Below are 27,824 nucleotides of genomic sequence, written 5' to 3'. Positions count from 1 at the left end.
ACAAAGGAGACAGTCTCTCCCATAGTCTTTAACTCGATCGTTGAAAAAAGTAGTTTGCTTTATTGTTATAGGGTACTTAAAGGATTTCATATTTCTTAAACCATTCTGTCTTTATAAAACCCACATGAAATAAGTAGATCACAAATTTCTTACATTTAGGGGTTTTCTGTTTTGTTTTGCCTAACCAAAGTATTTTGTGGCCAAATATTTTTTGTACAATCACTGTATTATAGTCTCTCGCCTCCCAAAACCTAAACAAGAGGTGGGCGGTGAATACCTAGATTTGCCATTAGCATTTGTAATGAAGTACGTGTTTTGTAGCTATATGAGAAAAAAAGACCCAAGAAGTGTGCACCAAGCGTGGCATACAGAAATAGTCTACCTCACCTTTTACACTTCTTTTAAAAGAAAAATTTTTTTTTAGCTGAGACAAAGAGAGGGACAGATAGGGACAGACAGGTAGGATGGGAGAGAGATGGGAAGCATCAATTCTTTGTTGCGGCTCCTTAGTTGTTCATTGATTACTTTCTCATATGTGCCTTGACCAGGAGGGGCAGTAACCGAGCCAGTGAACCCTTGCTCAAGCCAGTGACCTCGGGGCTTAAGCCAGTGACCATGAGATCATATCTATGACCCCACGCTCAAGCCAGCAACCCAGCACTCAAGTTGATGAGCCTCTGCTCAAGCCAGTGTCCTTGGGGTTTTGAACCCGAGTCCTCTGTGTCCCAGGCCAATGCTCCATCCACTGCATCACCACCTAGTCAGGCACCTTTTACACTTTGACTTGTTAAATATATATTTTGTGGGGCTATGTATTTCCGAACTTCACTGATACAGCCCTGGAAACAAACAAGAAATCTTGTACCAACCACACAAACCTAAAAATAAGAGATTAGGGACTAGTGTACCATTTCCTTAATGAAAATCAGAATATTCATTAAAGAATACTCTGCTAATTCAAGAGTGGCCCAGAAAAAGGAAATCAGGAAGCCCTCTGCTCAAAAGAGAAATTTGCATAGGTATAACTAAAAACTGTAATCCAGGCTTTCACTTCTCACCTGAAAGAATAAATTTCATCCAGCCCATCTTCACCTTCTAAAGCCAACATCACCCTTTTCACCATCCGGATACCTTCTTTTTGCTGCTCGGTAATTCCTTTTAAAGGAAAGGAGGGTCCATGGTGGTCTGAGTGCAAGTTGCCTTCTCCTCTGTCCCCAGTTCCATCTTCCTTGTCAATGGGGAAAGGCAAACTATCAGGAAAAGATGAGCAGCAGTTAAGACAAGCTCTGGCCCTGGCTGGATAGCTCAGTTGGTTAGAGCATTGTCCCGATACGTAGAAAGGTTGTTGGTTCGATCCCTGATCAGGATACATACAGAAACAGTTTAATGGTTCTGTGTCTCTCTACCTCCCTTCCTCTCTCTCTGAAAGCAATAGAAAAAGAAAGAAAGAAAGAAAGAAAGAAAGAAAGAAAGAAAGAAAGAAAGAAAGAAAGAAAGAAAGAAAGAAAGAAAGAAAGGAAGGAAGAAAGGAAGGAAGAAAGAAAGAAAAGCTCTGAAGCCAGATAATAACCTGGATTCCGATCCCGTGACTGTCACTCACTAGCTATGAGAAAATGGGCTTGTCAGTCAAGCTCTCTGAGCTTTAAATTTCCCATTTGTCAAATGGGACTTATCTACCTTCGCCAATATTCTATCAGTTTCAAGCAGCAGAAGCCTCCTGATTTGGTAAAAATGGGAAATTTCCTGGCTTACATAACCCAGTAATTGAAAAGGCAGGGCTGCACACAGCCTTAGGATGACAAGTCTCCAATGGCACCCAGATCACCTGACCCTCTCTCTTCATCTCCATCTTGAGTCTGTAGAGTATCTGCTTTCCTGCTGGCTCCCTATCTCAGACTGGCTTCCTTCACGGCCCTGAACACATTCAAGTGCACATTACCCATCTCTACTATTTAACCCTCTACTCTCAAATTTAAAAAAAACAAAAAACCAAACAAACTAGAAATCCCAGGCAGCCTGGGGACATCTAGAAGATGTCAACCCTCATTCAAGCCATTAGGTTCAAGTTTAGAAAAAAAGAATTCTGAGAAAAAGTCTAGGCAGACAAATATCAATAAATAAATGCCTATTAATTAATGATCCCTCAAAGTGATGATAAAAATCAGCAAATATGTATGAAATATTTAAAACTCAAATAACGTTACCTGTTTTTACTATACATAGGGAATTCCTACACAGAAATCAGGTAATAGCTATAAATAAGTAAAACCAATTTTGTTCTTGTGTTTCACTCCAGTTGTGTGACTGAAATGAGACTGAAACTAGATTAAGATTCAATAATCAATATGCAAACTGAAAACTCAACCAAAATTTTATGATGATATTCTACATGGCACTTTACAAATGCTTTCATGTAAACAATCTCATTTAACCCTTATGTTAGGTGGATAGAGATTTCTACCTCATTTTTTTATTGATTTGAGGGGGGGGGGAAGCATCAACACACAGTAGCTGCTTCTCGTATGTGCATTGTAGTTGTTTCTCATCTGTGCCTTGACCGGACAAGCCTGGGGTTCTGAACCAGCAACCTCAGCATTCCAGGTCGACGCTTTAACTATTGCGCCACCACAGGCCAGGCAGAGATTTCTACCTCCTATTTTCTAAAAAGAAACCGAAGCTACAAAGACAAAGTAATTTGGTCAAAGCCACATGCTAGTTAAGTGATGGAGCAAAGACTCAGTGATCTGATTACAAGGAACCCTCTTTCCACGTAACACATCACCCCACTCTGCCCCTGGAAACAGAAACGGAATTCAGCAATTGTTTTTTTCAGTTCACTCAGCATTACCTGTTGGTCACCCTTCATGGATGGTTATTTTTAAGATGATTTCTCTATCATTTTATTTGCTCTAATTAAAATAGGGCTCCTTGTTTTTATTTTTTCTATGTATAGTTGACATGACATATTTGCATGTCCCGTGTTACCTATCAGATAAAGAAAGCGCTCCGGAGAAACGGTGTGGAACAGTTTGCATCAGGCTGATGTTGCCAGAACATTAACCAGGAAAAAGGGAAGAATGACATAAACATGAACAGTCAGGAAGTTACCCAGGAAAAAGTGACACAAACAGTTCTTTCTACCCTGCATTAAACCAAAAATAAGCTTTCTCAGTAGTGAGTAGAAGAATCTAAAAACTAGGTCCAAGGAACAGCCCTGCTCAGAATACAATGCTTCTTGGACCTGCTGGTATTTTTTAGTCCACCTAGAATGGCCAAACATACACAGCAAACACCAAACAATAGATGGCAAACTCTACTTTGTATGCCGGAGGTCTGAAGAACAGGGAGAAAGCATAGCGCTCCCACCCCTTCCCAAAAGTACAACTGGTCAGATAAGGAGCCGGTAGAAGAGGCTGCTGGTTTCCCTCTCCAGCACGCTTTCCAGTAATGTCACATAAAAGTAGCCCTTCCCAATGACATCGACAGACGTGCAGAGTGCTTCAGCCACACGAAGGCATCCTGAGATTATAAACAGGGAACAGAAGCCCAGCTGGGCTTTTGAAGTGCAGAGAAAACCTCAACTCAATAAAAGAAGTGTCACTTTAAAAGCACTTCATTTCTATGAAGTACTGTTTTAACAAGTATCAGTGTGATGGGTTATTCTGAACTATTTTTCTACAGAAAAGAGATGTCCCTCCGCAGTTCTAAGAGGTACACACATGCTGGAGAGGTGCTTAATTCCCCATGGTAGGCAACTTAAAGCCAAAGGCTTACCGCTCAGGGCTGAAGGCTTCTTGGTATGGCTCTCAGTCTGAAAAATGAGTGTCCCTCGAAATCTCATAATTCAACAACTCATACCACTGATTTTCAACCAGTGTGCTGCAAGGATTTTTTTTAAAAATTTATTTCATTCTCTTTTTTTTTTTTCTGAAGTTAGAAACAGGGAGGCAGTCAGACAGACTCCCACATGCGCCCGACCGGGATCCACCCGGCATGCCCACCAGGGGGCGATGCTCTGCCCATCTGGGGCATCCCTCTGTTGCGACCAGAGCCATTCTAGTGCCTGAGGCAGAGGCCATGGAGCCATCCTCAGCGCCTGGGCCAACTTTTTGCTCCAGTGGAGCCTAGGCTGCGGGAGGGGAAGAGAGAGACAGAGAGGAAGGAGAGGGGGAGGGGTGGAGAAGCAGATGGGCGCTTCTCCTGTGTGCCCTGGCCGGGAATCGAACCCGGGACTCCTGCATGCCAGGCCGACGCTCTACCACTGAGCCAACAGGCCAGGGCCATGCTGCAAGAATTTTTAAAACATATGAGTGCCACACACGCTGGTACATCAAGAATTTTTTATTTTAAATTGCATGTTTTAAAAATTGTTGCAGTGGATTGGTTGAAAATAACTGTCTTATACTATAACTCTGCTTCCAACAAAATAGGTCAAGAAAAAATAAGTTTCAGAGACAGCAGGAAGAATTAGTGTGTCAAAAGAATTCTCATACAGCCTCACTGGGTGGTGGTGCAGTGGATAGAGCGTTGGACTGGGGTGTGGAGGACCCAGGTTCGAGACCCCGAGGTAGCCAGCTTGAGCGCGGGCTCATCTGGTTTGAGCAAGGCTCACCAGCTTGAGCCCAAGATCGCTGGCTTGAACAAGGGGTCACTCGGTCTGCTGTAGCCCCCCTGGACAAGGCACATATGAGAAAGCAATCAATGAACATACTAAGGTGTTGCAATGAAAAACTAATGATTGATGCTTCTCATCTCTCTCTGTCCCTGTCTATCCCTCTCTGACTCTCTGTCTCTGTAAAAAAAAGAAAGAAAGAAAGAAAGAAAGAAAGAAAGAAAGAAAGAAAGAAAGAAAGAAAGAAAGAAAGAAAGAAAGAAAATGTCTGACTAGAGAAGAAATTCAAGTTATTGGGAAGGGACTTTCTCCCCAACAAACTGTGCAGTGTGTTTTCCCCTATATCTATGTGCCTCATCTCTAAATACAGTAAGGAAATCACATTCTATAGATGTATGTGTATCCATTAGATCTGAAAAAGTTAAAAATCAGCATTATATGTGTTTAAAATAATTCTCAAGTTGACATTCCGCTCTGCCCTAAAAACTTCTACCTTTGGATACAGTTGTCTATAGCTGTTTAAGAAAAGACTCCATCAATTTGGTCATTGTTTGGGTCAAGTCCTCTAAGTAGGAAGGAGATGAACTGAATATCCTCAAAAAATTCCTTTAATTCCTCGATTCTTTGAGGCTAAGAAAAGTGAACAATCTGCTACTAAGCTAAATTCTTGTGTAACATTATGACTTTCATCCCTTTGTCACCAAAACTCAGAAGAGTTACTGGAACAGAGAGAGTAATTAGTGAGTATGCGCTGAGGTCAGTCATCTGACAGATTCTGACTCAGGGCGGAGCAGACTTCTGGAACCCAAGCGCCCTATAAGGGGGCTCACTCACTATGTTGTGAGAGCACAAGATTTGTCTACAGACATTCTTATGATCTTACAAGAATTGCAGGGAGATACCAAATTTCCTCAAGTTATGAATTATAATATCCACTTGATCCTGGCTGAACGGGCTGCTGAGGTCAGTGAACACTTCAATATGCCTCTTCTCAAACTTCTTTCCTCTAAAAGAGAGAGTTATCACATTAAGAAATCATTCTGAATTAGTTCCTACAGAATCAAATGCACTTCTTCACTAAGAGGCAAGAAATTAATCTATATAGACAGTTAACAAATGTGACTGCCTTCTAGAAGTCCATGTATTGTTGATAACTCAGTTCAGTTCTACCAAATACATAATCACCCAGTTATAACCTACACTTTTTACACCTTTGGCAAAATTTCTGAGCATTATAGAAATGTGATGTCCCTGATTTCCTACCTCTAACTTCAGTTCAAGATGTGATCGCTACAATTAAAAGGGACCCCTTTCCCGCCTCCACACAGGCAGAGAGTAAACAAGGAATCCTCCCCAAGTGGCACAACTTCAGCCTTGCAAGGGCTCACTCGCCAAACACCCTGGTCCGATTCCACTCACAGGGCTCATGGCAGAATTTTACAAGAATGTACAGAGATTGAGAAATTGTAATACAAATTTAGGTCTGAGATTTTTGTGTAATCTTTTTTCCTAATAGCCACAGGATGTGTTTTGTGAGTGTATTCAAACACATATTTTAAAGGCACAGTAATTAAAAAGTAATGAATTAGGAAGCTGACCAGAATTACTATACATCTAATTTCAGTAACATATTTACTACTTAGTATTTTTAAAAATTCCAGGTAATAAGCTTAAGTCAAATAGAATGGAACCAGAAATAAGTCAAACATTGATTCCTCCCAGAAAAATTCCCATCCAGTATATCCCTTCCTCTTTTTAAACTTTTATAAAAGAGGTTGAACTGAGCCATCGAATTCTATCCAATAATGTTTCGTTAGCCACACAAACGTGCTGTTTGTTTAATAATGAATCACAAAGTGCATTGAACACATCAACTCAAACAATTTTTGCAGAAAGGCTCATTTCCAACTCTCTTCAGTTGACACTTACACAGTTTCCTGTTGAATCACATCCATGCACACAATGAGTGCATCCAGGACTCAGCTAGTTAAGGGCAGAAGATATCATCAAAGGGTCCCTTTATACCAAGAACATGCAACTTTTTCCCACTAACGTCCATGTATTGGAAATTGTGGACAGTGCACTGATTGTGTGATAATTTAAAAGTACTTTCCCAATGGCCCTTCTTCCAAAGTGTATTTCACAAACATATTCATATATGGTACATCTCAAAGTATACATGCTGAAACATATAACCATGAAAAGTGAAATAAACCAAATGGTAAGCTAACATATTTCATTCATTTAACCAAAAATTATGCCATTTTACAATGACTGGAACCCATCTTTTGTGATTAACAGTGCATTCTTAAATATGAAGTAAGCCATAATGTAGCATTTTTAAGTCACTCCAAGCACAGCAGCACCTCCTAGTGATCAGGGATGGCAATACTAACTGTATAGAAAAATAAGAGTAACCCCTTTACATCAGGAAACATCTGGAAAAAAACTGGGAATATCAGTTTGGCTATCAGTCTGATTTTTGGCACAAAAAAAATCCTCCATCCAGGAAAGCATGGAGAATGTTACAATGTTAATGCTACACTCTTTAGAAATACCTTCTCTACATCCAAACATTTCTGATCATCACCACCACCAAACCCTCTGCATACGGTCAACATACACACCTCCCCTGGTATCTTCCCCTTCCCATGCCTTTCAATCACCTGGTATCTTCCCCTTCCCAGCCTCTCAATATCACAAGTCAAAGAAGTGACAAAGCTCTATTCTGGAGGACCTAGAATCCAGACACCCAACCTGAACTTTAATTTCCCATTAAATCCTAGTACACATCATCTCCACGTCCTCAGAGCCAAAAACTGTCCATATAGTCAGAGCTGGGACTCTAAGAGAACCTTACCAAACTAGATTATGATTCCTAAGATTAAAGTAAATTTCTTATGAGTCTTCTTTGGCTGAAAAAGGATACAGTCAGCTTGTTGAGAACCTGGTTGGATTTTGCTTTCAATGTCCTCCAGCAAGTCAAAATCTGGTAGCCTCAGGTGTCTGTGCACTGTAACGTTCTGATACTGACCATCACAAGCAAGGGCGTTCTCAGTGCCATCTGTCCCAAAAAGGACTAATGCAATTTCATCCTTGCTCTCAGCAAACACCTAGAGAAGAATGTTAGAAGTTTGAAAACCATATGGTGTCACTTGGAAGTCATTAGATAACTATCCTTCAGGGACCAAGACAACCATACCTTCCCACGGCAGGTTCCTGGAGTCATTGTCGACAACAAAACACTGGGCTGGAGGGTCCATGGGACACTGACAATTCCTAGGTTCTACGGAGACTTTTTCATGGACAGTAGGTCCCACCTTTCATTTTAGCACAATTTGGGGTGGGGGAACAGTAGGGTGGTGGAAACTACTTTTGAAGAATTCTAGCAAAATCAGACACATAATTCTCAATGAAAATTCATCGTGGACAATTTGAAAAGATTTTAGTCTTTCTGGAACGACGATCCAACGTTTAAATTTTCCAGAGATTAAAAAATATATTTTTTGCTGGTTCATATCCTATAGCCCAGAAACCTCACTTCTAGATATATATATGCCATAGAAAAACTCTTACACATGTACACAAGGACAAAATGAGCAAGAAAGGTCACTTCAGCACTGTTCCTAACAAACGGCAAAACCGGAAACAAATGATCCATCAACAGGAGAAGGCAGGAACGCACTGTAGAATATTGATATGATGGAATATTGCCACCCAGCAAAAAATAAAAAAACTTACGCAGTGTTTATTAACAGTAATAAATCTCAAAAACATAAGGCGGAGAAAAAAGCTGCAAAATTACATGTACAGATAATAATATCACATACATGTTTGAGAGCTGCATACAAAACTAAGTATTATTTATGAATATATTCATGTCCAAAAGTATAAAATATGCATGGTAGTAAGTATGGAAATTCTGAGGAAAAGAGGGAAAAAAGAGGAAAGAAGAGAACTGGGAAAGGATACAAAGGAGCTTCCCATTTATCTGTAGTATTTTATTTTTTAAGAAAAAAGAAATCAAACAAATATGGCAAATTTTAGGGCTGTGTGTGTGTGTGTGTGTGTGTGTATATATATATATAGAGAGAGAGAGAGAGAGAGAGAGAGAGAAATAATGAGAAAATAGATTTCCATTATATTATTCTCTACATTTGCCTCTTTTATGAAACATTCCATATTTAAACAAAAGAGTATGACACAGCAGGCAGCCCTGTTCCCACCCACTGATTAAGGCGATGTATCAATAGAGCGAATGCTGCATGCCAGGTGATGACATTCTGTCACTCTTCATTTTTGTTTAGTCTGTTAAACTCCCCAGTCTCTCAACAACTCCAGTTATAATCCCTAGTTGTACACAGAGAAAAGGTCCTCCTAGCTGCTGGGGTTCAAACATGTCCAGCACACCAGTGGAATATAGGCCAGCTATTCCTTCTGCTTCCTGAACAAGAATCCATCTTAAGGCAAGGTAATCTCGCTGGTCAGGAGACCACCTTGGTCAGGAGAGGGGAGGAAATTTTGAGTGCAGGAGGAGACTGGCACCAGGTTTTGTCTCTCTGCCTTCCGGATTTACTCAGATTCCCATGGAAGGGCAGAGCCAAGAACCTGAAAGCATTGTTTCTCTCTCTCTCTCTCTCTCTCTTTTCCCAGCGAGAGAGAGAAAGGGAGACAGACAGGGACGGACAGACAGACAAGAAGGGAGAGAGATGAGAATCATCAACTCATAGTTGTGATATCTTAGTTGTTTATTGTTCTCATATGTGCCTTGATGGGGGCTCCAGCTGAGCCAATGAACCTTTGCTCAAGCCAGCGACCTTGGGCTCAAGCCAGTGACCATGGGGTCATGTCTATGATCCCATGCTCAAGCCAGCAACCCCTGCGCTCAAGCTGATGACCTCGGAGTTTTGAACCTGTGTCCTTTGTATCCTACCTAGGCCAATGCTCTATCCACTGCGTCACTGCCTGGCCAGGCACGCTGTTTCTCTTAAAAAAAAAAAAAAATCTATGCTACATTAGGGCACAGCAGCACTGCTTGAATACAACCACAACAAATACCATAACCAACAATGGGATTAGAGGCATTCTCTTTTTTAAACATTAAGGAATCCAGGTCATCAGAATTTGTTAAAATTGAGGATGACAGGTGGGAGGTAGTAGTCCCAGTGAAAAGAGCAACACCAACAGGAAACAGCAGAGGTATCCAGGAGCAGCAGTACCCAGGGAGTGAAGCAGAACTTCATGGACTTAGCAGTCATACCAGGAAGAAGGAGCAGAAATCAATAGACCAGTCTAATTCACCCCCTCCCCACTTCACATTTGAGTTAGCTTTAGTGACTTGCTTGACTAAGAGAAAGTTGCAGAAATGACTTCCGGGCATTTCTAAAGCTAGCTCATAAAAAGCCACATAGGCAGGTCTCTTAGAACATCCACTCTTGGGGTATTTCTTCTTAGAAACAGCTGCTGCACTATGAGAACCTCAAGACACATGGAGAGATAAACGTGTAAGGGTTCTGATGGACAGCTGCAACTGAGTTCATAGCCACCAGAAGGCCCAACTACCAGCCGAGGGACTGAGCCATCTTGGTCACCGGTCACCTGGCCCAGTTTAGCTTTTAGGTGTCTCAGCCACTGTGACCATCTGAGTGCACCTGTAGAAGAGGTCTCAAGAGAGAATCACCTAAGTGAGCCACCCAGTCATCCCACACAACTATGGGAGAGATGATATTTTTTTCAAAATGTCATTTAAGATGATTGGTGAATGACATGGCACAGCAAGAATTCAAAGACAGGCCATCGGGCTCTCAAGAGTGTGTTTTTAAACATGATGACTCGACATTGCCTCTTGTTTCTAGTAAAAACTATAAAATCCAATAGAAGGACCAAACCAAGAGAAGAAAAAAATAGGATTGGAGTTGCATGGCAGTATATGTAAGAAAACTCCCCAGATTCCCAAAAACACTAAGGCTGAAAATTGTAAACATGCTGGTATCTTGCATTATTAAAGTGGAGGCAACAAACAGAACATGAGTTATAAGCTCAAGGCTAATCTGACACTTACCTGTCGCTGCACAAACATGGTCATCACCTTCTTTGCTAGTTCAAATGCCGATTCTTCACCAGGAAGGGAGTTATTCATGGCAAAGCCCACATCCATACACAGCACAACAGCTGCCTGGAAACAAATTCCAAACAGCATTTGAAAAATGTTAATACTAGTCATTAAAAAAAAAAGTAAAGAGCTCTGTCCTTTGTTTATTTCACCCAGAGAGCCTGTACTAACATCTAGGGATGCATGATAAACGGAAGGGAAGCATTCTACTTAGAGAATATATGTAAGACATAAATTTTTGCTATAGAGACTCAACTTTAAATGGTCCTATTATTTTCTAAAAGCTAGAAAATATCTGCCAGGCAGGAGTATGCTCCAGGAGGTGCTGCTCCTTTGGCCTGAGCCCAAGAATAAAACCAGGTTAAACTGATCCGCAAACAACCTGCAAACTAGAGCTAAATCCAGCCCAATTAAGCCCAAAATACATCACACAACTGCAGCTGCTCTGCAGACTTACAAGCATGAGAACAGATGCTTTTGTTGTAAGCCACCGATTTAGGGTGTATTGTTATAAAGTATTTTGTGGGAAAAGTGAGTACTACAATCCATATATGCTAAAATGCCACACCACATCAATTTCAACTGGTTTATAAACTAGGGATCTAAAATAAAGACCAAAACACCAAACCTATTCCAGTAGGGAACGAAGACACATAAAGATATAATAGCAGCACAATGTTCCATGACAGAGGGATGGAGGAGGCACTAAAACAGCACACATGCGGGGAATCTACCCAAGACGGGTGGAGGAGCTAGAGGAGGGAAAAGAAGGCAGAAAAAGGTGCCTGGATAAGAAACGTGGGTAAGTCTTAAAGAATGAGAACCCAGGCTCAGAAGTAACGGAGAAGGGATAAGGGGGTGGAGTGGGCTGGAGGGGTAGAGAGCGCTGGCCAGCTGAAGAGCGAGGTGGGATAGGAGGTGATGGAGAAGTGAGAGGGTAGGGGGGCTGAGGAGGGGGTGGGGGCTAGGCGAGGCTCAGCTTCGGGTCTTAGGACTCCAAATCCCCAGCTTTGATTAGGGCGCATCCTTTGGTCCAGGCCCTCCTGATCCAGCCCATGACCCACTATGACTTTCCCTCTTTTCTCATTCCTTGGTATGGCTGTCATCCCATGATTTCTGGTTCTGAACCACCTTCTCCATCCTCGGCGCGGGAAAGGTACAAGCCCACGCCCCCTCTACCTTATTCCCGGACCGCGCCATATTGCCGCTCAGCTGGCCTCTCCGCCGCGTCTTCCGGGCGGGAACCTGCAGCGCCTCAACTCTGTTCCGGAGGACTCGGAGCCAGGTAGTCTTGGGAAGAGCCGCTTCCGGTGGAGCCTGGGGAGGGCGGGGAAACTGTGCGCTGACGCTCTGAGCATGCGCAGATTCCCCGCTGGCGGCTCACTCATCCGAAAGATTCACTTCCTTTTCATCTCACTGAGAATAACAAGGGCAAGAAGTAGACGGTATTTTGTGGTTCCTACTAGTCTTGAGACCTGCGGGTTCGCAACCTCTCTGGACCTTGTTTTCCCCACCTGAAAAATGAAGAATGGGAAAGCTGAGGCTGTGATTACCTTGGAAAGAAGAGGAAAAGGGACGGGAAAGGGGGGGGAGAAGGAAGGAGTTACAAGCTCACTCGTGATGTATCCTCCTGGCGCGTCTCCCATCACGTATCAGGTCGTCTGACCAACCCACACCCCTACCGGTACCTGCGCGCCTGCATGTGGTATTTTGTGGTTGAGCCACACTCAAGGGGCCAAAGAACCGCGTGTGGCTCGCCAGCCGCAGTTTGCCCATCACTGCCCTACGGCGTTTTGGGTCAAAGCTATCGCATTAGATTTCCTTGAGTATGCGTATGAATTCAGAAAGCAACTTCTTTAAAGGGTTGTTTTTCCTTAAAAGGGGGGACAATGAAAGACTTCACAGATGGGGTGACTTTGGAACCAACTCCTGAAGAAAAAGTATTTTTACCGGCAATCAAAAGTGGGAAGACATTCGTTGCCCAGGGGATGGCATGTGCTGAGACCGGGAGGCATGAAACAGCATCTGCTGAGGCTCTCCCAGTAGTTTGGAGTGTCGCCAGCTTGGAGGAGAAGAGAAATGAGAGATGTATTATATATGCTAGAAGTGGCGGCTGTCCATCACGGCGCCCCTTTAAAGGGAAACCGTCCAGCCTGCAGCTCCTGCCCATTCTGAGAGAGAATGCCCCAGGCTGAGCCTTGCACAGAAAGAGCTATTTTCTATATCAAGTGACCCACAAGCTGACAGATGAAAGGACAGAGGGTTCAGTAACCAATATGGTGTCTGCAAACCCCTGCCCAGACTGAAAAAATCAAATCCAACCAGATTCTCTCCCTCTTGAAAACTGGACCTGGACTAAAGCTGAAAAGATGTGGAGAGGCCATGAGGAGGCAGGGGCCCTGAGGGAGCTGACATAAATGTGCTTAAGCCAGGAAAGTCAGTCATTTTCAGACTAAGCCCATGGAGCCCAGGAAGCTCTTCAAGCTTTTGATTTAAACTCAAGGAGGTCATTAAAAATTCAAATATTGTTTCTAAGACTTTTTATATGACACAAGTATAATTACTGGAGACTCACCACAATGAAGGAAATCTGTATGCTTTATGTACATAATTCTATCTTCTAGATAGCCTCTCCTTTTTTTTCCTTCTCTCCTTCCTTTCTGTTTTTTCTCTCCCTCCCCTTTCTCTCACACCCTCGCACCCTCTGGTACAGGTTTGTTTCCTGGGAGAAATAGAGATTCTAGTACCTGTGTTTATTTGCTTCTTAGCCATCCTTAGAGAAGTCTTGAGAATCACTCATTTCCGGGCAGTTAGGCAAGTGTGCTGAGAATGGATGTGGGCTGTAAGCACTGCTCGCACTGGCAATGGGCCTCCGTTAACCAAGGGTTAAGAGGCAAATATTATCAATGTGATGATATATATGGTTATTCCCCCTTCCTCCATAACAAAAGGATTCTGGCTTTGTTCAATTCATTTCTCCCTGTCAGTTCAGGATCTGTTTGGATTTGTATGATACGGAATTCTGTGGAGAGAAGACAAGAGTTTAAGTGGCTATGCTTGGTAAAGGAAAAAGGGCATTTTTGGACAGAGAGAGAGAGAGAGAGATGTGGGAGCGACAATCACATATAAGGAAAATGAATGGGATGAGAAAAGGAATGACATCGTTATTTAGGTACTCCCCATAAACCATGCCTCCCAGTTTGGTAAAATTTTCCTTCTACTAGTCTAGGCTTTTGCAAACCTTATTAGAGCCCTTTGGAAATGATTTTCATTTACAAGCCTATTTCTTCCACTAGGTGGCGATACCAACTATGGTGAGGACCATGTCAACTTCCTCTAGCTGTTGTTCCTTGCATCATCCTCACCCCCCTCTCCTCCTTTCAACTATGGCCCTTTTACCCTTGCCCTAATTATAACTATTTTTGGACTTAGCAACTGATATCCCTAACCCCAGAAAAATGTGACAGAAGTGTTTGCAATTTACCAATGCAGGCATAAGTAAGTATGTGACTGTAGAAACAGTCCACCTAAACAATCTCCATAAATTGGTGGTACATGGAAAGTAAAGACATAATGATTCAGATTAAGATCATTACAGCCTGACCAGGCAGTGGTGCAGTGGTGCAGTGGATAGAGTGTTGGGCTGGGACGCAGAGGATCCAGGTTCAAAACCCCGAGGTCACTGGCTTGAGTGCAGGCTCATCCAGCTTGAGTACAGGCTCACCAGCTTGAGCACGGGGTCGCTGGCTTGAGCGTGGGATCACAGATGTGACCCCATGATCACTGGCTTGAGCCCAAAGGTGGCTGGCTTGAGAGCAGGGTCACTCACTCTGCTGTATGCTGTAGTCCCTCCCCCCGCCCCCCGTCGGGGTATGTATGAGAAAGCAATCAATTAACAACTAAGACTAAGGAGCTGCAACAAAGAATTGATGCTTCTCATCTGTCTTCCTTCCTATTTGTCCCTCTGTCTCTATCACACACACAAAAAACGATCATTACACACACACACACGGACAACCACCATCGTCACCCTTTTTCTGTCAACTAGCTTTCAAAGCAATATGGAAGAAACCCAAAGACAAAGTGAGCCCATGTTAATTTGATTTTATTTTTATTTTGTTTTCAGTTCAGTTGTTTACATCTTTGTCAAAGCACCAGACAGTACCAAGGTTATCTTCAAAAATGCTGAATGGAATTTTGTTTTGTCAAACTAATAATAGTTATTTGAAGGAGTGGAGGGAATGTCTTCTGAGGGTGGATTTCAGCACCGTACGTTAGGCAAGTGTTCCTGGCCTTCTGTGGGAGAGCATGTCCAGCCAGCCTGGTTTGACTCACAGCAGTTCTTCAACAACTTCTTCCTGAGACATGATTAAGACATGAGTAGCAGCAATTCTTATAAGGCCCCAAACCTCCAAAAACTGCTTGATCTCTGATGATTTGATTTTTTTTTTAAATTAGAACTACACCTTCAGGATTTTTTTTTTTTAAGTTCAGAATCAATCAATGTGGATTCATCTAGTTTATACTCTCTGGTGGCCTGGAAGACCGTCTTCTCAGCACAGCAAAGATTGTGTTTGTTGTTCAACTCCAGAAAGGTCTGAGTGGCCAAACAACAGAAAGCTAACTCTGTCTTCTTTCTGCTTAGGGCTACTGATCCCTGTTGGGGGTGGGGGAGTGACAGATGCAATCTCTCCCTTCACAGTCTTTAATCTATAGAGTGAATTGAATACAGTGGCACCTTGAGAGTCAAATTTAATTCGTTCTGTAACCGAGCTCGTAAGCCAGTCAACCCATATATCAAACTGCCGATACTGGACCCATGTGCCAACGCGCCAACTAGCTGCAGCTTCCTGAATCACGACTCCTATCTCGGAATTTAGTTCGGATCTCGAACAAAAATATGGACCAAGTCGCAGCTCGTATCTTAAAAAATTCGTATGCTGGTCTGTTCATATCTCAAGGCACCACTGTGCTGCCACCCAGTACTGCCTTTACTACCAGGACGAAAGGTCTGCTGCTGTTATACAGCTGTACTCAGCTGTTTGCGCTTCCTTTCTAAAAAACCCTGAAAGCACGTGACATTACAGACATTTAATGGCAAAGTACATGACTTACTAACATCCATGTATAGCATATACACAGTATATATAGCTAGTATCTATAAATAAAATCTCTGTGTAAGATTTAGGCATAAATAAATAAATAAATAAATAATAAAACTATATTTGCGATTTGGGATCTGAGTGTATGTAAATAATTACTGAGATTCTTACTTGCCTACCAAAATAGCCATTCTATTTTTTTTCCTCTTCTATTTGTGTAACCCCCAACATGTAACCTAGAATATAACTGCCCTAAATACTATGTTTTGCAGTGTCTTTTGCTTGTGAGATCATGTGACTCACGTGAGGGCTAGCCAACAAGATACAGGACGTATCGAGTGGGCCTTGTGGGAGTCTCCTCGAGCACAGAGAATGGGCTCTTCCTTGCCCCTTCCTCTATTCTGCCAGAAAGGTGGACGAGATGGCTGCAGAGGTAGTCAGCACTGGGGTGTTGAAGATCAAGGTGATGAGTCACATCTCACTCGTGGTAGGGAAATAAAAGAAGCCTGGGTCCCAGTAACTCCACCAGGTCCCCTGAGGGTCTACCTCTAGACTTCTATAGAAGGAAGGAACTTCTGTGTTGTGTAAACCACTGATGTTCTGGGATATGTTACAGGTGTATGCAGCTAAATAAAACTCTAAATGATACACACACATCTTTACATGCTGCTACACCGTGGAAACCCTGCCTCTTACATGTTTCACTCCATCCCTATCTATTATTTTACTGGTCCTCCCAGAGCCTCCTTATTCTCCCTGTCACATTTAGTTACATACTCCCCTGGGTTCCAGGCACCAGTAACACCTTCAAGCTCCTGAACTGACCTAGAACTGAGCTTCTTGTGCCAGATAAATGGTCATTTTAGGGCAGGAGATGGAGAAGAGTTTGCCCATCGTCTGGACAACTTTTTGCATAAATTGCTTTTCTGTTCCTTGCCTTCTTAGAACCATCAAGATAGTAGGGCTAGAGTTTTCCAGAAGAACTGTGAGGGAGAGGGGATATTTTAAAGAAAGTGTCTGCTGGAATTGGAAGATGATAGACAGGCTGTGGGGACCAGAGGAGGAAGGAGTTTAAACAGTGGAAGTCTCTAGTTCCTGGGTGGGGTCCTTGTTGGAGAGATTGCCTGAAACATTGTCAGACTCAAGCAACTCCACAATGCTGTAGGGAGAGCAGTCCTCCAGACCCAGCTTGCTGCAGAGCCAGCCGCAGAAGCCTTTCTCCATGTCCTGGGCAGCTTGCCACCAGGCCCCCCAGGACCACGAGAGCTGAACCACAGCCGCATAGAGGCCCAGGGAAGAGGCCATGGCCATGATGAGCACCGGATAGAAGAGAATGAGGCAAGGACAACATGAGATCTTGTGCCAAAAGGTCCTCTCCTCGTTGTAAACGAGGAAGATGTTGTACCAAGTGATAGTACCATAGTAGAAAGAGACAACAAAAGAGAGGATAAAAACCACAGGCAGGCAGACCAGCGTCCAGAGGACCACATGGGGCCCACGGTCTGCTGCCATCTGGCAGACCTCTCTGCCTTCCGTTGCTGTTTCTTTCAACGACTCTTTAGGCTTGGTCAATTCCTGTAGCTCTTTCTCTGTCAACGTGACGTGGATGTCTACCATCTGACCCTTTTTCTTCCCTCGTGTGATAGTCCCAGTTAATGTGACATAGCGGCTATCCAAAGGCATGTTCCACATACCTGCAGGGCATAAAAGAGGTGAAGTCAAGATCAGAAGAGTGGCCATTTCATCAGTGTTGTGCCCTGAGGCTGCGGCTGATGGTAACAGTGTCCCCTTGTATAGCATTTGGCATGGTACTAGAGTCAGTGATTCAATGAGAGACTGAATGGGCTCCCTCAGGATGGTGACCACTGGTAGTATTTTTTGTGTTCTCTCTCCACTTTCCTAGGCCTCAATCTTGACACGACCTCTGTGATATGGGGGGGGGGGGGATTTGAGGAACTTCACTACAGACACCACTTTATAGCGATCTTATTTCTAGTACACCACTTTATAGCGATCTTATTTCTAGTTTACAAGTACTGTGAAAATATTGCCTATGAGTATCAACCATGTATGAAGATTGTACTCAATGTGCATTATACTGATGGGAAGCCCAGCCCCATGCCTTCTCTGTGCTTCCCTAAGAGGGGGCCTTCTCACAGCCTGTGGACATTCCAGCCCTCATATTCAAGCTCTGCACACACACACACACACAACACATACATACGTACCACACAGACAGTACACACACACACACACACACAGTACCACAAACATACATGCCACACAGCGCACACACACAACATCCCTACTACCAAGACCACCAGCATCATTACTAATCACCAAGCAGCCACACCCTTTAGCCCAGGGGTCTCAAACTCCCGGCCCGCAGGCCGCATGCGGCCCGCCGAACAATTTTGTGCGGCCCGCAGACTAATCCACGAAGTTCAAAATATTTTGGATAAAATTAAGTAAGCCTAGGGGCCTACTTGTATTTTTCATTTCTCTAGCATCCTAGCTAGATATTAGCTTAGTTAACAGCAGTTGTGATGCGAACTACAGTTTCTGGTCGTTTTGTGACACTGAGTAAACTGCATGTACGATTGTGCTTGTTGTACTGATTTTTTTTTTGTTTTCAATTGCAGTGAGAAAAGTGTTGCGTAACAGTTGCCTTTTGTAGACCTAGTGCGGCCCGCCGAACAGCTGTGATCTTGCTCTGCGGCGCACATGCTGAGTTGAGTTTGAGACCCCTGCTTTAGCCCCTGGAAGTGAGGTTGGGGACACTGAAACAGCAAAGTCCATGGTCCTTGGTATGTGAAATGTAGTGTACAAGCGAAGGAGGTGGGGAGCACAGGCTTCAGGTTGGGGTGTCCCCCAGGTCCTGTTGGACTCCTTAACCCTTGGCTGGAGGAAGGCTAGAACAGAGCTACCTACAGAGCTGGGCTCAGGATAGTGTCAGGGACTCTGACTGCCCAGATAAAAAGGGTTGTATGTTGCCCCTGAACCAAATGGTTTCAGTCTCCCTCATCTCAATAATTGACATCACCATCTACCCTCTCTGTTGTTCCTGTCAAGACTTCAGGAGTCACTAGTGACTCCTCTTTTTCTTACTCCCTAGCTCCAGTCCACCAGCCAGTCTGCACTCTGTATCCAGCCTCTGTTCTTCAGCCATCTCTCCTGCCGTGACCCTTGACCTCGTGCTGTTGTGGCAGTAGGAGATAACAGTTCCTCATCAGCTTAATGTCACCCCTTATAATCCATTCTTTATAAAGAAGCTAGAGGGATCTCTTAAAAAGTATAAAAGACATGATATCTCTCCTTCGCTTAATTAAAAGTCTTCTATTGACTTCCCCTTGCATTTACAACAAATCCCAAACTCTTGACTATGACCGGCAAGGCCCAACATGATCCGACCCTGCCTACATTTCTGACCCCTTAGTATTCCTCGTTCTCCAAACTACTTAACAGATAGAACTCCATTCCAGAAACAGACGATGGTGTTCCCACCTTAAGGCCTTTTGCCTTTGCTGCTCTCCCTCCTCTAAAAGCTCAGCCCCAGAACTTTTTGTGGCTGGTTCCTTCATGTCATTCAGATTTGCTCAAACATCACATCCTCGCAGATGCCTTACACAACCACGCGGTCTCTCCCCCCACAGCCTCCAGCAGTTACTCATCCTCCCAACACCATGGCTTATTGTCTTGGGAACTCAACCCACTACCTGAAATTATCTTTTATTTGCTGGCTTGCTCACTGTCTGTCGTCCCTCCACTAGAAGGTCAATTAAATGAGAGCAGGGATGTCACCTGTTCACTGTGAGCATAAGTCTCTGAGATCAATCCATCTATACAAATAGATCTACCTCACCCATTTATTGCTATGCAGCGATGCTCGATACACACACTCCGCAACTTCGTTAGCAGCGACACACGTTCTTATACATGCTTCCTTGTGCACATGGGCATAAGTTGCCCGAGGTAGATACTGAAAATTTCCAGGACATAGGATATACATATTTTGAATTTGATAAAAATGGACCATTTTCCTTACAATGGTTAAAGCAGATTACCCTTCAACCTGAGGTGTATGAGTGTATGTCCACTTCTACACATGGATAGCCTATTTTACCCAGTTTTTGGCCATCTTAAATGTGAGGGAATGCTATAACTCGTTATAATTTTAATTTTTCTGATTACGAAAGTCAATTATTATTGTTTCTTTATTTCACATGTATTAAGTGATTATTAGCACAGTATGCTTATATTCCTAACATTTGTGTACAAATGGGTCCCTTTCATTACACTAGGAGTTCCAAAAGGGTGGAGAGCTCCATATCACCTAGAAGAAAACATAATAAATGCTCAATAAATAGAATCGATTTATTGAATGAAGGCTACAACATTTTGAGAAGAAATGTATCAACAAGAAGAAACAGGTCAGAGATCAAATTCCTATCTTCTTCTGGTGGATCCTCATTTGGTTCCTCTCCCATGGCTTTAAGCAAGTGGCCCCAGAGAGACTTACCATCATCGGCAGGATAGTCTAGGAAGTCGTCTCCTTCCTCCTCTTTAGGCTGGTCTCCACCTTCTGATTCCCCAGGCTCCTCGTCCACTTCCTCATTCTCTGACCGGTAGATGATGATAGATTCTGGGCGGGGCTCCTTCTTCCTCTTTTTCCTGCGACCCATTGTGGGTTCCCCATCCAGGGACAGGGCAGCAGCCACGGCCTTCCTCAGAGAGCCATGGTGGGGGCTTGGGAGCTGGTCCTGGCTTTCCACTGGTACCAGCTCTTCCATCCTTGTCCTGACGTCTGGTTATTCTTTATGAAGAGTTTGTTTTGCTTGGGCAAATTTAAAATCCACACATCACAGATCTTCTTGAATGGGGCTATATGCAAAGATGTCCCAACGATGAACTCAACTTGAAAGACAGGAAAGCAAAGCCATCAACAGGGAAGGGATGGGGTGAGCGGGAAAGGAGTTTGGAAAATGATCCTTGACTTGACAGAAGTCTTTGACTCCCTTTTCTTCTCATAACACTTTATTTCTGCACTTTGAGTGCTGCAGAAATACTTTTACAAGAATAGATTGTTGTGAATAAAATTTCATGTGTTGCAAAAATGTTTGTCACGCAAACATAATATTATGTAAACACCATCAATCTATCTAAATATAAGGAGAGTGGGTGAGGATGCCTTACAGACAAATGGGGGTTAAGAACCACTCTTACTCTCACCACAGATAAAGGTTCAAATAGCTGCAACCAGTACTCCAGGCTCCTGGCTATCAAGTCATACTTTGCAATTATACTCGAGTGAATGAATGCAGCTTTCAGTGAGGCATCCAAAGATGGTACAACTTCGCCCCCCACGTATACCCTGTTTAAGGTAGAGGACAGGTAAAAGACACCTGTTTCCTGGTTTCTGGGATCTGACCTATCACACTGCTGGAAAACAGTAGAGGATGCATACTTTCATTCTTAACACTTTTTCTTCTCTTTTTTGGTTAGCAGGTAAAGAGGTGTGTGCATGCGGGGGGGGGGGTGTTATAAAATTCTAGCAATCAGGAAATGTCTTACACTTCCCCGTCTCCAGTAGAAAGACCCCCAGGGCTCAGATACTTCGTGTGAACTTTTTGACTTGATGGTACAGAGGAGAAGAGAAAATGCCTACTTAAAACTAAGATGTGAACAACTGGTAACAGGATGACTTAACTCTCTCCCCCATTTATGTGCACTGTAGGATGCTGTTAGTATTTTACCTGGGAAACAGGTTCTGAACATTTCTTCTTCCTTGTAGATTCCATGAGCTACAGGATAAAAGGAATTTCCCTGGTTTCCAAGACTACTCCACAGAATTAAGAGAAGAGAAGGGACTTTGCTCCTTTCTCTGGAAGTTGGGTCTCACCCACCATTCACCTTTACCTGGTCCAAAGTCAAGCAATGAAGGTGGTGCCGCATAGAAGCCTCAAGAAATCATTAGTTCGGATTCTCAGTCATCCTTGGGGGCGGGCGAACAGCTTGTGAAGAACATGCTGACTCTAAAACCCATGCTTAAAATAACTGGATTGAAGCCATTCTTGAAGGCAACTTTCTATAATTCTCAAATTCACCCACCACTTTTCCCATCCCCATTGTTACCACTTTGGTATGATGGCCATCATCTCTTACTTATGGTTCTAAAAAAATGCTCTTCTGGATTCTCCTCCTGCTGCCTTCCAATCAATTCTCCACTCGGTAGTTAAAAAGATATTTTGAAAACAATAATAAAATCATGCCATTTTCTGCTTAGAACCCTCGAGGGACATCTTGCTCTTATAAAACAAGATCCATGTGGCCTAAGGACCTGGCCCCCTCCCATCTTGCCATCCTACGCTACACCCCTGTTCTCATATATACCTTCGGTGCTCAGTTACACCGGCTGCCTACACGTCTCTCAGGAGCACCAAGCGCTTTCCTCTTGGTCTTTTGGAATGCTGTCTGGCTTGGCTGGTGCTGCTCCACCCTTGCCCCTTCACATGGCCGTAGCCTTTGTACTCCCCAGTTCTCACTTCAAAAGTCACCTCCCCCAAGGCTTTCCTGACACCAAAAACGGTCTCCCTGCTCTGCCTTTCATTATTCCTTATCATAACCACCGATTTCTTGTATAAGACTTAGTAGGTTTTAAGTGACTGTATGAATGATTTTGGGGGCGGTAATGTGGTTGCAATTAAGTATTATCCTGATTTTTGTCAAAGACTGAGGCTGAAGAAAAGTTTAATAAAGAGATAATAACAAGCTCCTTTATGCTTAAGAAGCACAGCTGTGCCACAACTCTTGAGTGCTACACCTTTATCTATTTTCTTCCTTAATAATGTTTTTAGTTGATCACATGACTTCCCTGGTGAAGATAACATTTCCCAGCATCCTTTGCTGGTAAGTGTAATCAGGACTAGTTTTTGGCCAATGGGATATAAGTAAATGTGTGTAATTTTCACATCTGCACCTCTCCTTCCTCTTTTCGCCTTCTTGAGGGCTGGAATGTGAACTGGACGAGCCATCTTCAGTCGTGCAGACAAGGGCCTACCTACTGTAGGAACGGCAGAGGAATGAGAAAGAAGGAATAAGATTCACCCTACCAGCCATAAACCCTCTTCCTCTGGACTGTAATATAAGAAAAAAAGTATATTTATTTTGTCTTAATCCAGGGTTATTTTGGTCTCTTAGGCAGTCAAATGGAAATTTCACCCATTACACTGGGATTGTCCAAGGTTATTTTCTGTCCCAATCCCTCTGCTGTGTTCCAGTTCATCTGCCCTGAGGCATAAGCAGATTTTGCTATGCATTTCAGAGTTAGAGCATAAAATGGCATCACCCCTGATAATAGCTGGTTCTAGCGGTTTTGATTCTCCTGGGTGGGCCAGGAATTCTGAAACTCAGTTGTCCACTCAAAAGATAACACACTGATGCTGGCTCAAGCCCTACCAGGAACCCACTGGAGAGCTCAATGCACTATATGATACTGTTATAAACTGAATATTTGTGTCCCTCCAAAATTCCTATGTTGAAATCTTGTCCCTCAGCGTGATGGCATTAGGAGGGGAGGTCTTTAGGAGGTGATTAGGCTATGAAGGTGCAGCTCTTGTGAATGAAACGAGAGGCCTTATAAAACAGACCCCCAAGAGCTTTCTTGCTCTTTCTGCCACCTGTCAACCAAGAAGATGTCTATTAACCAGGCTCTCATAAGACACTGGATCTGCCAACACCTTGATCTTGGTCTTCCCAGATCTCATAGCTTTCAGACTATGAGAAAAAAATAGTAATACATTTGTTATTTTCACTACCCAGTACATGGTATTTGTATTAGCAGCATGAGCAGACTGAGACAAAGACTATTCTCTGCTTGCAATGAGAAGGCCAACAGTGTACCAAAGCAGTTTTATGATTGAAACAACAACAAAGAACCCCCAGTTCTTAGGTATTCAGTAAAATCTCAGACTCAAAGCACCACAAAATGAGCGTACCTACCCAGCTACAGTACCTTTGTAGGGCTGAGGCATCCGCAGGAAGTCTGGTCACTACTCCCTGCTGGCCAGTGGCCATTCAGTCAGTCACTCAGTCACTACCCCCCACCAATCAGTTACTTAGTCACTGCGCCTATCTCTGCAGTAGTGGTTCGCTGGTGGGTCAGACCTCTCGGCATCAGGCATGACTTCTCTGGAGTTAGCTCACAACTTTGTAATCCCAGGTAGTCACTGGAGCACATTGATCCAGTGCCTTTTCCAAACCCATCCAGATACATTCAGCAGTACTGGGAGCTGAGTGGATGGAGAAGCCAGGAAGCTCTGAAGTAGCTGCCCTCTATTCACTGCAGAAACCCAAGTAACATACATAAATCATGGCTGAAAAAATATAAATATTAAGAAGTGTCCATGACACCAAGCCTTAACATCTGGACACAATAAGGAGAGGTGGGAGCTATGGAAAACAAAGAGCTGAGGTCTCATCTTAAACAGGAAGCTACTGTTTCTCTCTCTTCCACCCCTGAAGCCTACTATTTTTCTGTTGTTTTCATAGAGAAAGGCAGGCCCATTTGGTATGAGTTGTATGAAATTTCATGTTAAATTCCTGATCTTAATTGTTGCAATTAGTCCAAATTTAAATAAATTACCAAGTAGAGAACAAAACACTAAACAAAACACAAGTGGCTGCCATTTTGCCACCTCTGAGCTATAAAGCTTTCAAACCAGGGCGGCCTGTTCCAATGGTTTAAGAACAATCAGCGGTTGACTTCTTGCACTTTGACCCATATGGACACATCTCCCTCTTTCAAGGAACCTGAACTGTGTTGGGAGGTAATTATCATGTTCAAGGTAATTTACCAACACCGTGAGCTGTCTTGCTCCAACCTACTATGCTTTCAATTCTTCTCTGAGTTGTGTACGTGTTACCCAAAGGGCCACGTATTATCTGTCTGGGGTGGCCAGACCCTCCCAATAGCATCTTGATTTATGACCATTATATGTACTAGGCCAATTAAGAAATAAAACACTTATCATTTTATCATTGAAAAGTACCATTAGCCCATCTCAGGAAGACAGTCTTACCAACATAAAAATGAAAGGGAATTGGGCTCAGATGGGAGTCCAGTAACAGGAGCGATGATGGAATAGCAGCTTAAAACTCCCGGCCCCCAGCCAGTTGCTGTGAAGTTGCCATGAACACAGTCAGGCTGCAGCTGTTTCTTTGAGGTCCTGTGACAGCATTTTTGTCACTGCCAACCTACCGGGTTCTGAAAGGCTGTCACACTGACACAGGCTCATCCTCTAGGGAGGACATGACCATCACAGAGGAAATAGTTACTGGCAGCAAAGGTAGTGGGTCACAAGGAGCTTGAGCATCTCTTCATTGTAAGATCTAATCTTCACTGTCTAATCTTTTGTTTGCTTATTGCCTTACTTCTCATAGCACACATACCTTTCCCACCTCCCATTCTTGCTCCCAACACACATCCATGCTAGAATATAAACTCTACCAAGGCAGGGGCACCGAGATGTCTTGTGCACTGTACTGTATCTCCCATGTCTAGAACAGTAGCTGGCACATGGCAGGTGCTCAATAAATGTGGCTGAATATTGTGAATTGGTTAAGAGTGTTATTTGTGTGAGTTGAGCTCTTACTTGAAGATGGGGTGGGGCTAGAGGCCTCATTGAAATTCCTTCTGCATAGATGGAGATTCTGTGAGTCTGGGTGTTGTGAATACCACAAACCCCTGTCAGTCTGAGCCAGCAGCTGCTTTGCAGAGGGGAGAAAATGAAGTTAGCAGGCCAGTGGGGCGGGGGAGGGGTGGGAAGACGGGTGAACAGGAATCCCAGATGAGGGAGTCAGCACTAACAGGGTGTGACAGGGTGGGAATGTGGAAGGAAAGTGGCCTTGAAGATGCTCTTTTCACCATGACAAGGGGGGCCAGTGACGCAGAGTGCAGGGAAGGGCTGCATTTGATTCACTGAAGGAGCAGTCAGTGTGGCATGGTGTGCTTGTCCTGAGAAAAGATGGCTCAACCAGGAGCCAGGGTTAAAATCTGGAAACAAAGAGATGCCAAGAGGCAAAACTACTGCGGGGCCTCCAGGCCTCACAGGGTTAGCCGACGTGCAAATCCTGGCTGAGGTCAGAGGCAGGGAGGCATGCCTTTTTATTTTTAACAAACGATCTCTCAAAGACCCCGTCTCTCTTAATCACAGGCTCTCTTTAGATTGTGAAAAATAGCTTTCTGATTGCTCAGGCTGCCACCTCCTCGCTGCTGAGTAAGGAATGGCTCCTTGTCATCCTCAGCCATCAAAAGTGGCCTGCAGCCAGTCCTGTCACCTTGTCACGGACACTGCGGAGTCCCCCTCGCGGTCCACTCCGCCACCACACAGAGGCTGAGGCACAGCCAGGCCCTCAGCGACCGACCCGGACAGAGCTGCGTGAACCTGCAAATCCAACCTAGTTACAAACCCCATTAAATTATATCTTCATTTAAAAAAAAAACACTTAAATTGTTCCTTCTTTGTCCCCCCCACCCCCACCCCTCCTAAGAAGCCTGGAATATTCTGGAATAAGAAATGCCTCAGAACCAAGTCAATGTTTCTCTTCCTGTTTAAAAAAATTATTTTGTCATTGGGATTCAAGTACCAGAAATTATATGTTTCTCTGCAACAACACTTTGAACTTTAATATGTAAATTTACTTCTTTGTTAAGGAAGTGATGATGTACTTAAAAAAACTGGTTATAACTACATAACTGACTTAATAGCAGATGGGATTCCTAGATAAATTAGCAAATGGGAAGAGACGAGCTTTCTTCCCTCTTGCAATCGGTGTAGACTGGAATCTGTCAGGAACAAAGATTGAGAGACAAGTGCATCTTAAACGAGTTCAGAGAAGGGCAGGCGATGGAGGAACAGGAAGGAAGATGTCTGATTCCACTCTCAACAACTTCCAAGTTGCTTTGTGAATACCTAGGCAGTGGGCACAACTAAACAATAATTGTATTTGTTTGCTTCTACATGATTTTAATGCCCAGCAGGGGAAAATACAGTACTTGGATAACAGACAGATAGCATCCTGCCTGCATAGTGAAGACCACACACCTGGCACAACCCCTAGATCTACAAGATTCTTAGGCAAAGTTTCAGCCGGCGAGTCCAGGTGTAAACTCACTCTGGTGGGTTGACAGAACGATGCAAGATGAACAATAATGAGGAGAATCTGAATAAGACATCCCCCTGAGACTGGGCACCCAAACACAGATGAGAAATTTCCCCCAACCTCCACAGGCTTGCTCCCCTGCATGAGGCATGCGCTGGAGGTTAGGTTCTCAAACACACACCTACTGATGCTTTCTTGCCGGAAACATGCACCCTTCATGGAAAGAGCCTCTTAATTTAGACTCATCGATTTATGTAACCTGCCTGAAATGTATCAGATCTCGAATCTGGTAAAGGATGCTTCTTCCCTTCATGCCTGAGAAGATGAGGTAGAAATGGGCTCCAGTTTATTTTTTAAGTCATTTACTATCTTGCGTCTGTGGATAACTGCAGGGGTCCCCTCCTCCCCCCAGCCCTCCGCTACCCCGAGGGTCCCTTCGGGAGGATGAAAGGATCTGGAAGAGAATTTTTCGCTGAGCTGAGCCAGCCCCTTGCCTTCTCAGCCAGCCGCACACAGCGGCTGGGTCTAGAGCAGCGCCCGATGGGGGCGCGCGCAGCAAGGCCCCAAGATGCCCTGGAAATTCTATTTTAATTAACCACGAGAGCTACAGCACTGAGATTGAATATTTCAAAGCAGAACACACTCCCGCCTTTTGTCTGCTTCCCGTCTGCCACTCAACCCCAAATGCCACCCCGCTCCCATGGCATCGGAAAAAAAATAAAGCAAACGAAAACGAACTTGCAGTCTCACCTACGCGTGCCCCAGACAGACACTGTCAGAGGATGCGGACCGTCGGGAAGCCGCCGCCTGGGAGCGGTCTTCCCATAGAGAAAGGGCA

General features: G+C 43.9%; 2 protein-coding genes across 4 annotated transcripts in view; both read right to left on the bottom strand.

Moving 5' to 3' along the window:
• Window positions 1-12,015, bottom strand: part of XRCC5 (X-ray repair cross complementing 5) — a 94,791-nt gene extending 82,776 nt beyond the window's left edge. Inside the window, exons 1-6 of one of the 2 annotated variants that reach the window (XM_066345916.1) lie at window positions 11,904-12,015; window positions 10,674-10,787; window positions 7,542-7,725; window positions 6,542-6,590; window positions 5,496-5,618; window positions 1,059-1,250 (exon numbers count right to left, since the gene is read on the bottom strand). In XM_066345916.1, the coding sequence (XP_066202013.1) occupies window positions 1,059-1,250; window positions 5,496-5,618; window positions 6,542-6,590; window positions 7,542-7,725; window positions 10,674-10,787; window positions 11,904-11,924 (683 nt within the window). In that variant the 5' untranslated portion in view covers window positions 11,925-12,015. The remainder of the gene's footprint in view (window positions 1-1,058; window positions 1,251-5,495; window positions 5,619-6,541; window positions 6,591-7,541; window positions 7,726-10,673; window positions 10,788-11,903) is intronic. The other variant, XM_066345917.1, reaches the window with a different exon arrangement.
• Window positions 12,016-14,844: 2,829 nt separating this feature from the next.
• TMEM169 (transmembrane protein 169) lies at window positions 14,845-27,819 on the bottom strand. Of its 2 annotated transcripts, XR_010746646.1 has the most exons (4): window positions 27,737-27,819; window positions 20,346-20,740; window positions 16,130-17,520; window positions 14,845-15,082 (listed from the first exon to the last, which is right to left on the bottom strand). XR_010746646.1 is itself a non-coding variant. In XM_066346214.1 (3 exons), the coding sequence occupies exons 2-3, from the start codon at window positions 20,614-20,616 to the stop codon at window positions 16,898-16,900; spliced, it is 894 nt and encodes a 297-aa protein (XP_066202311.1). In that variant the 5' UTR covers window positions 20,617-20,740; window positions 27,737-27,819; the 3' UTR covers window positions 14,845-16,897. The 2 variants fall into 2 exon arrangements, 1 of the variants encoding a protein (XP_066202311.1); XM_066346214.1 differs by having other exon boundaries at window positions 14,845-17,520.
• Window positions 27,820-27,824: the final 5 nt, after the last annotated feature.

This window comes from Saccopteryx leptura, chromosome 7 (assembly GCF_036850995.1).
Source record: "Saccopteryx leptura isolate mSacLep1 chromosome 7, mSacLep1_pri_phased_curated, whole genome shotgun sequence".
Taxonomy (NCBI): Eukaryota; Metazoa; Chordata; class Mammalia; order Chiroptera; family Emballonuridae; genus Saccopteryx; species Saccopteryx leptura.
The sequence above is the reverse complement of the archived record's forward strand: the minus strand, read 5'-3'. Positions and strand labels throughout refer to the sequence as shown.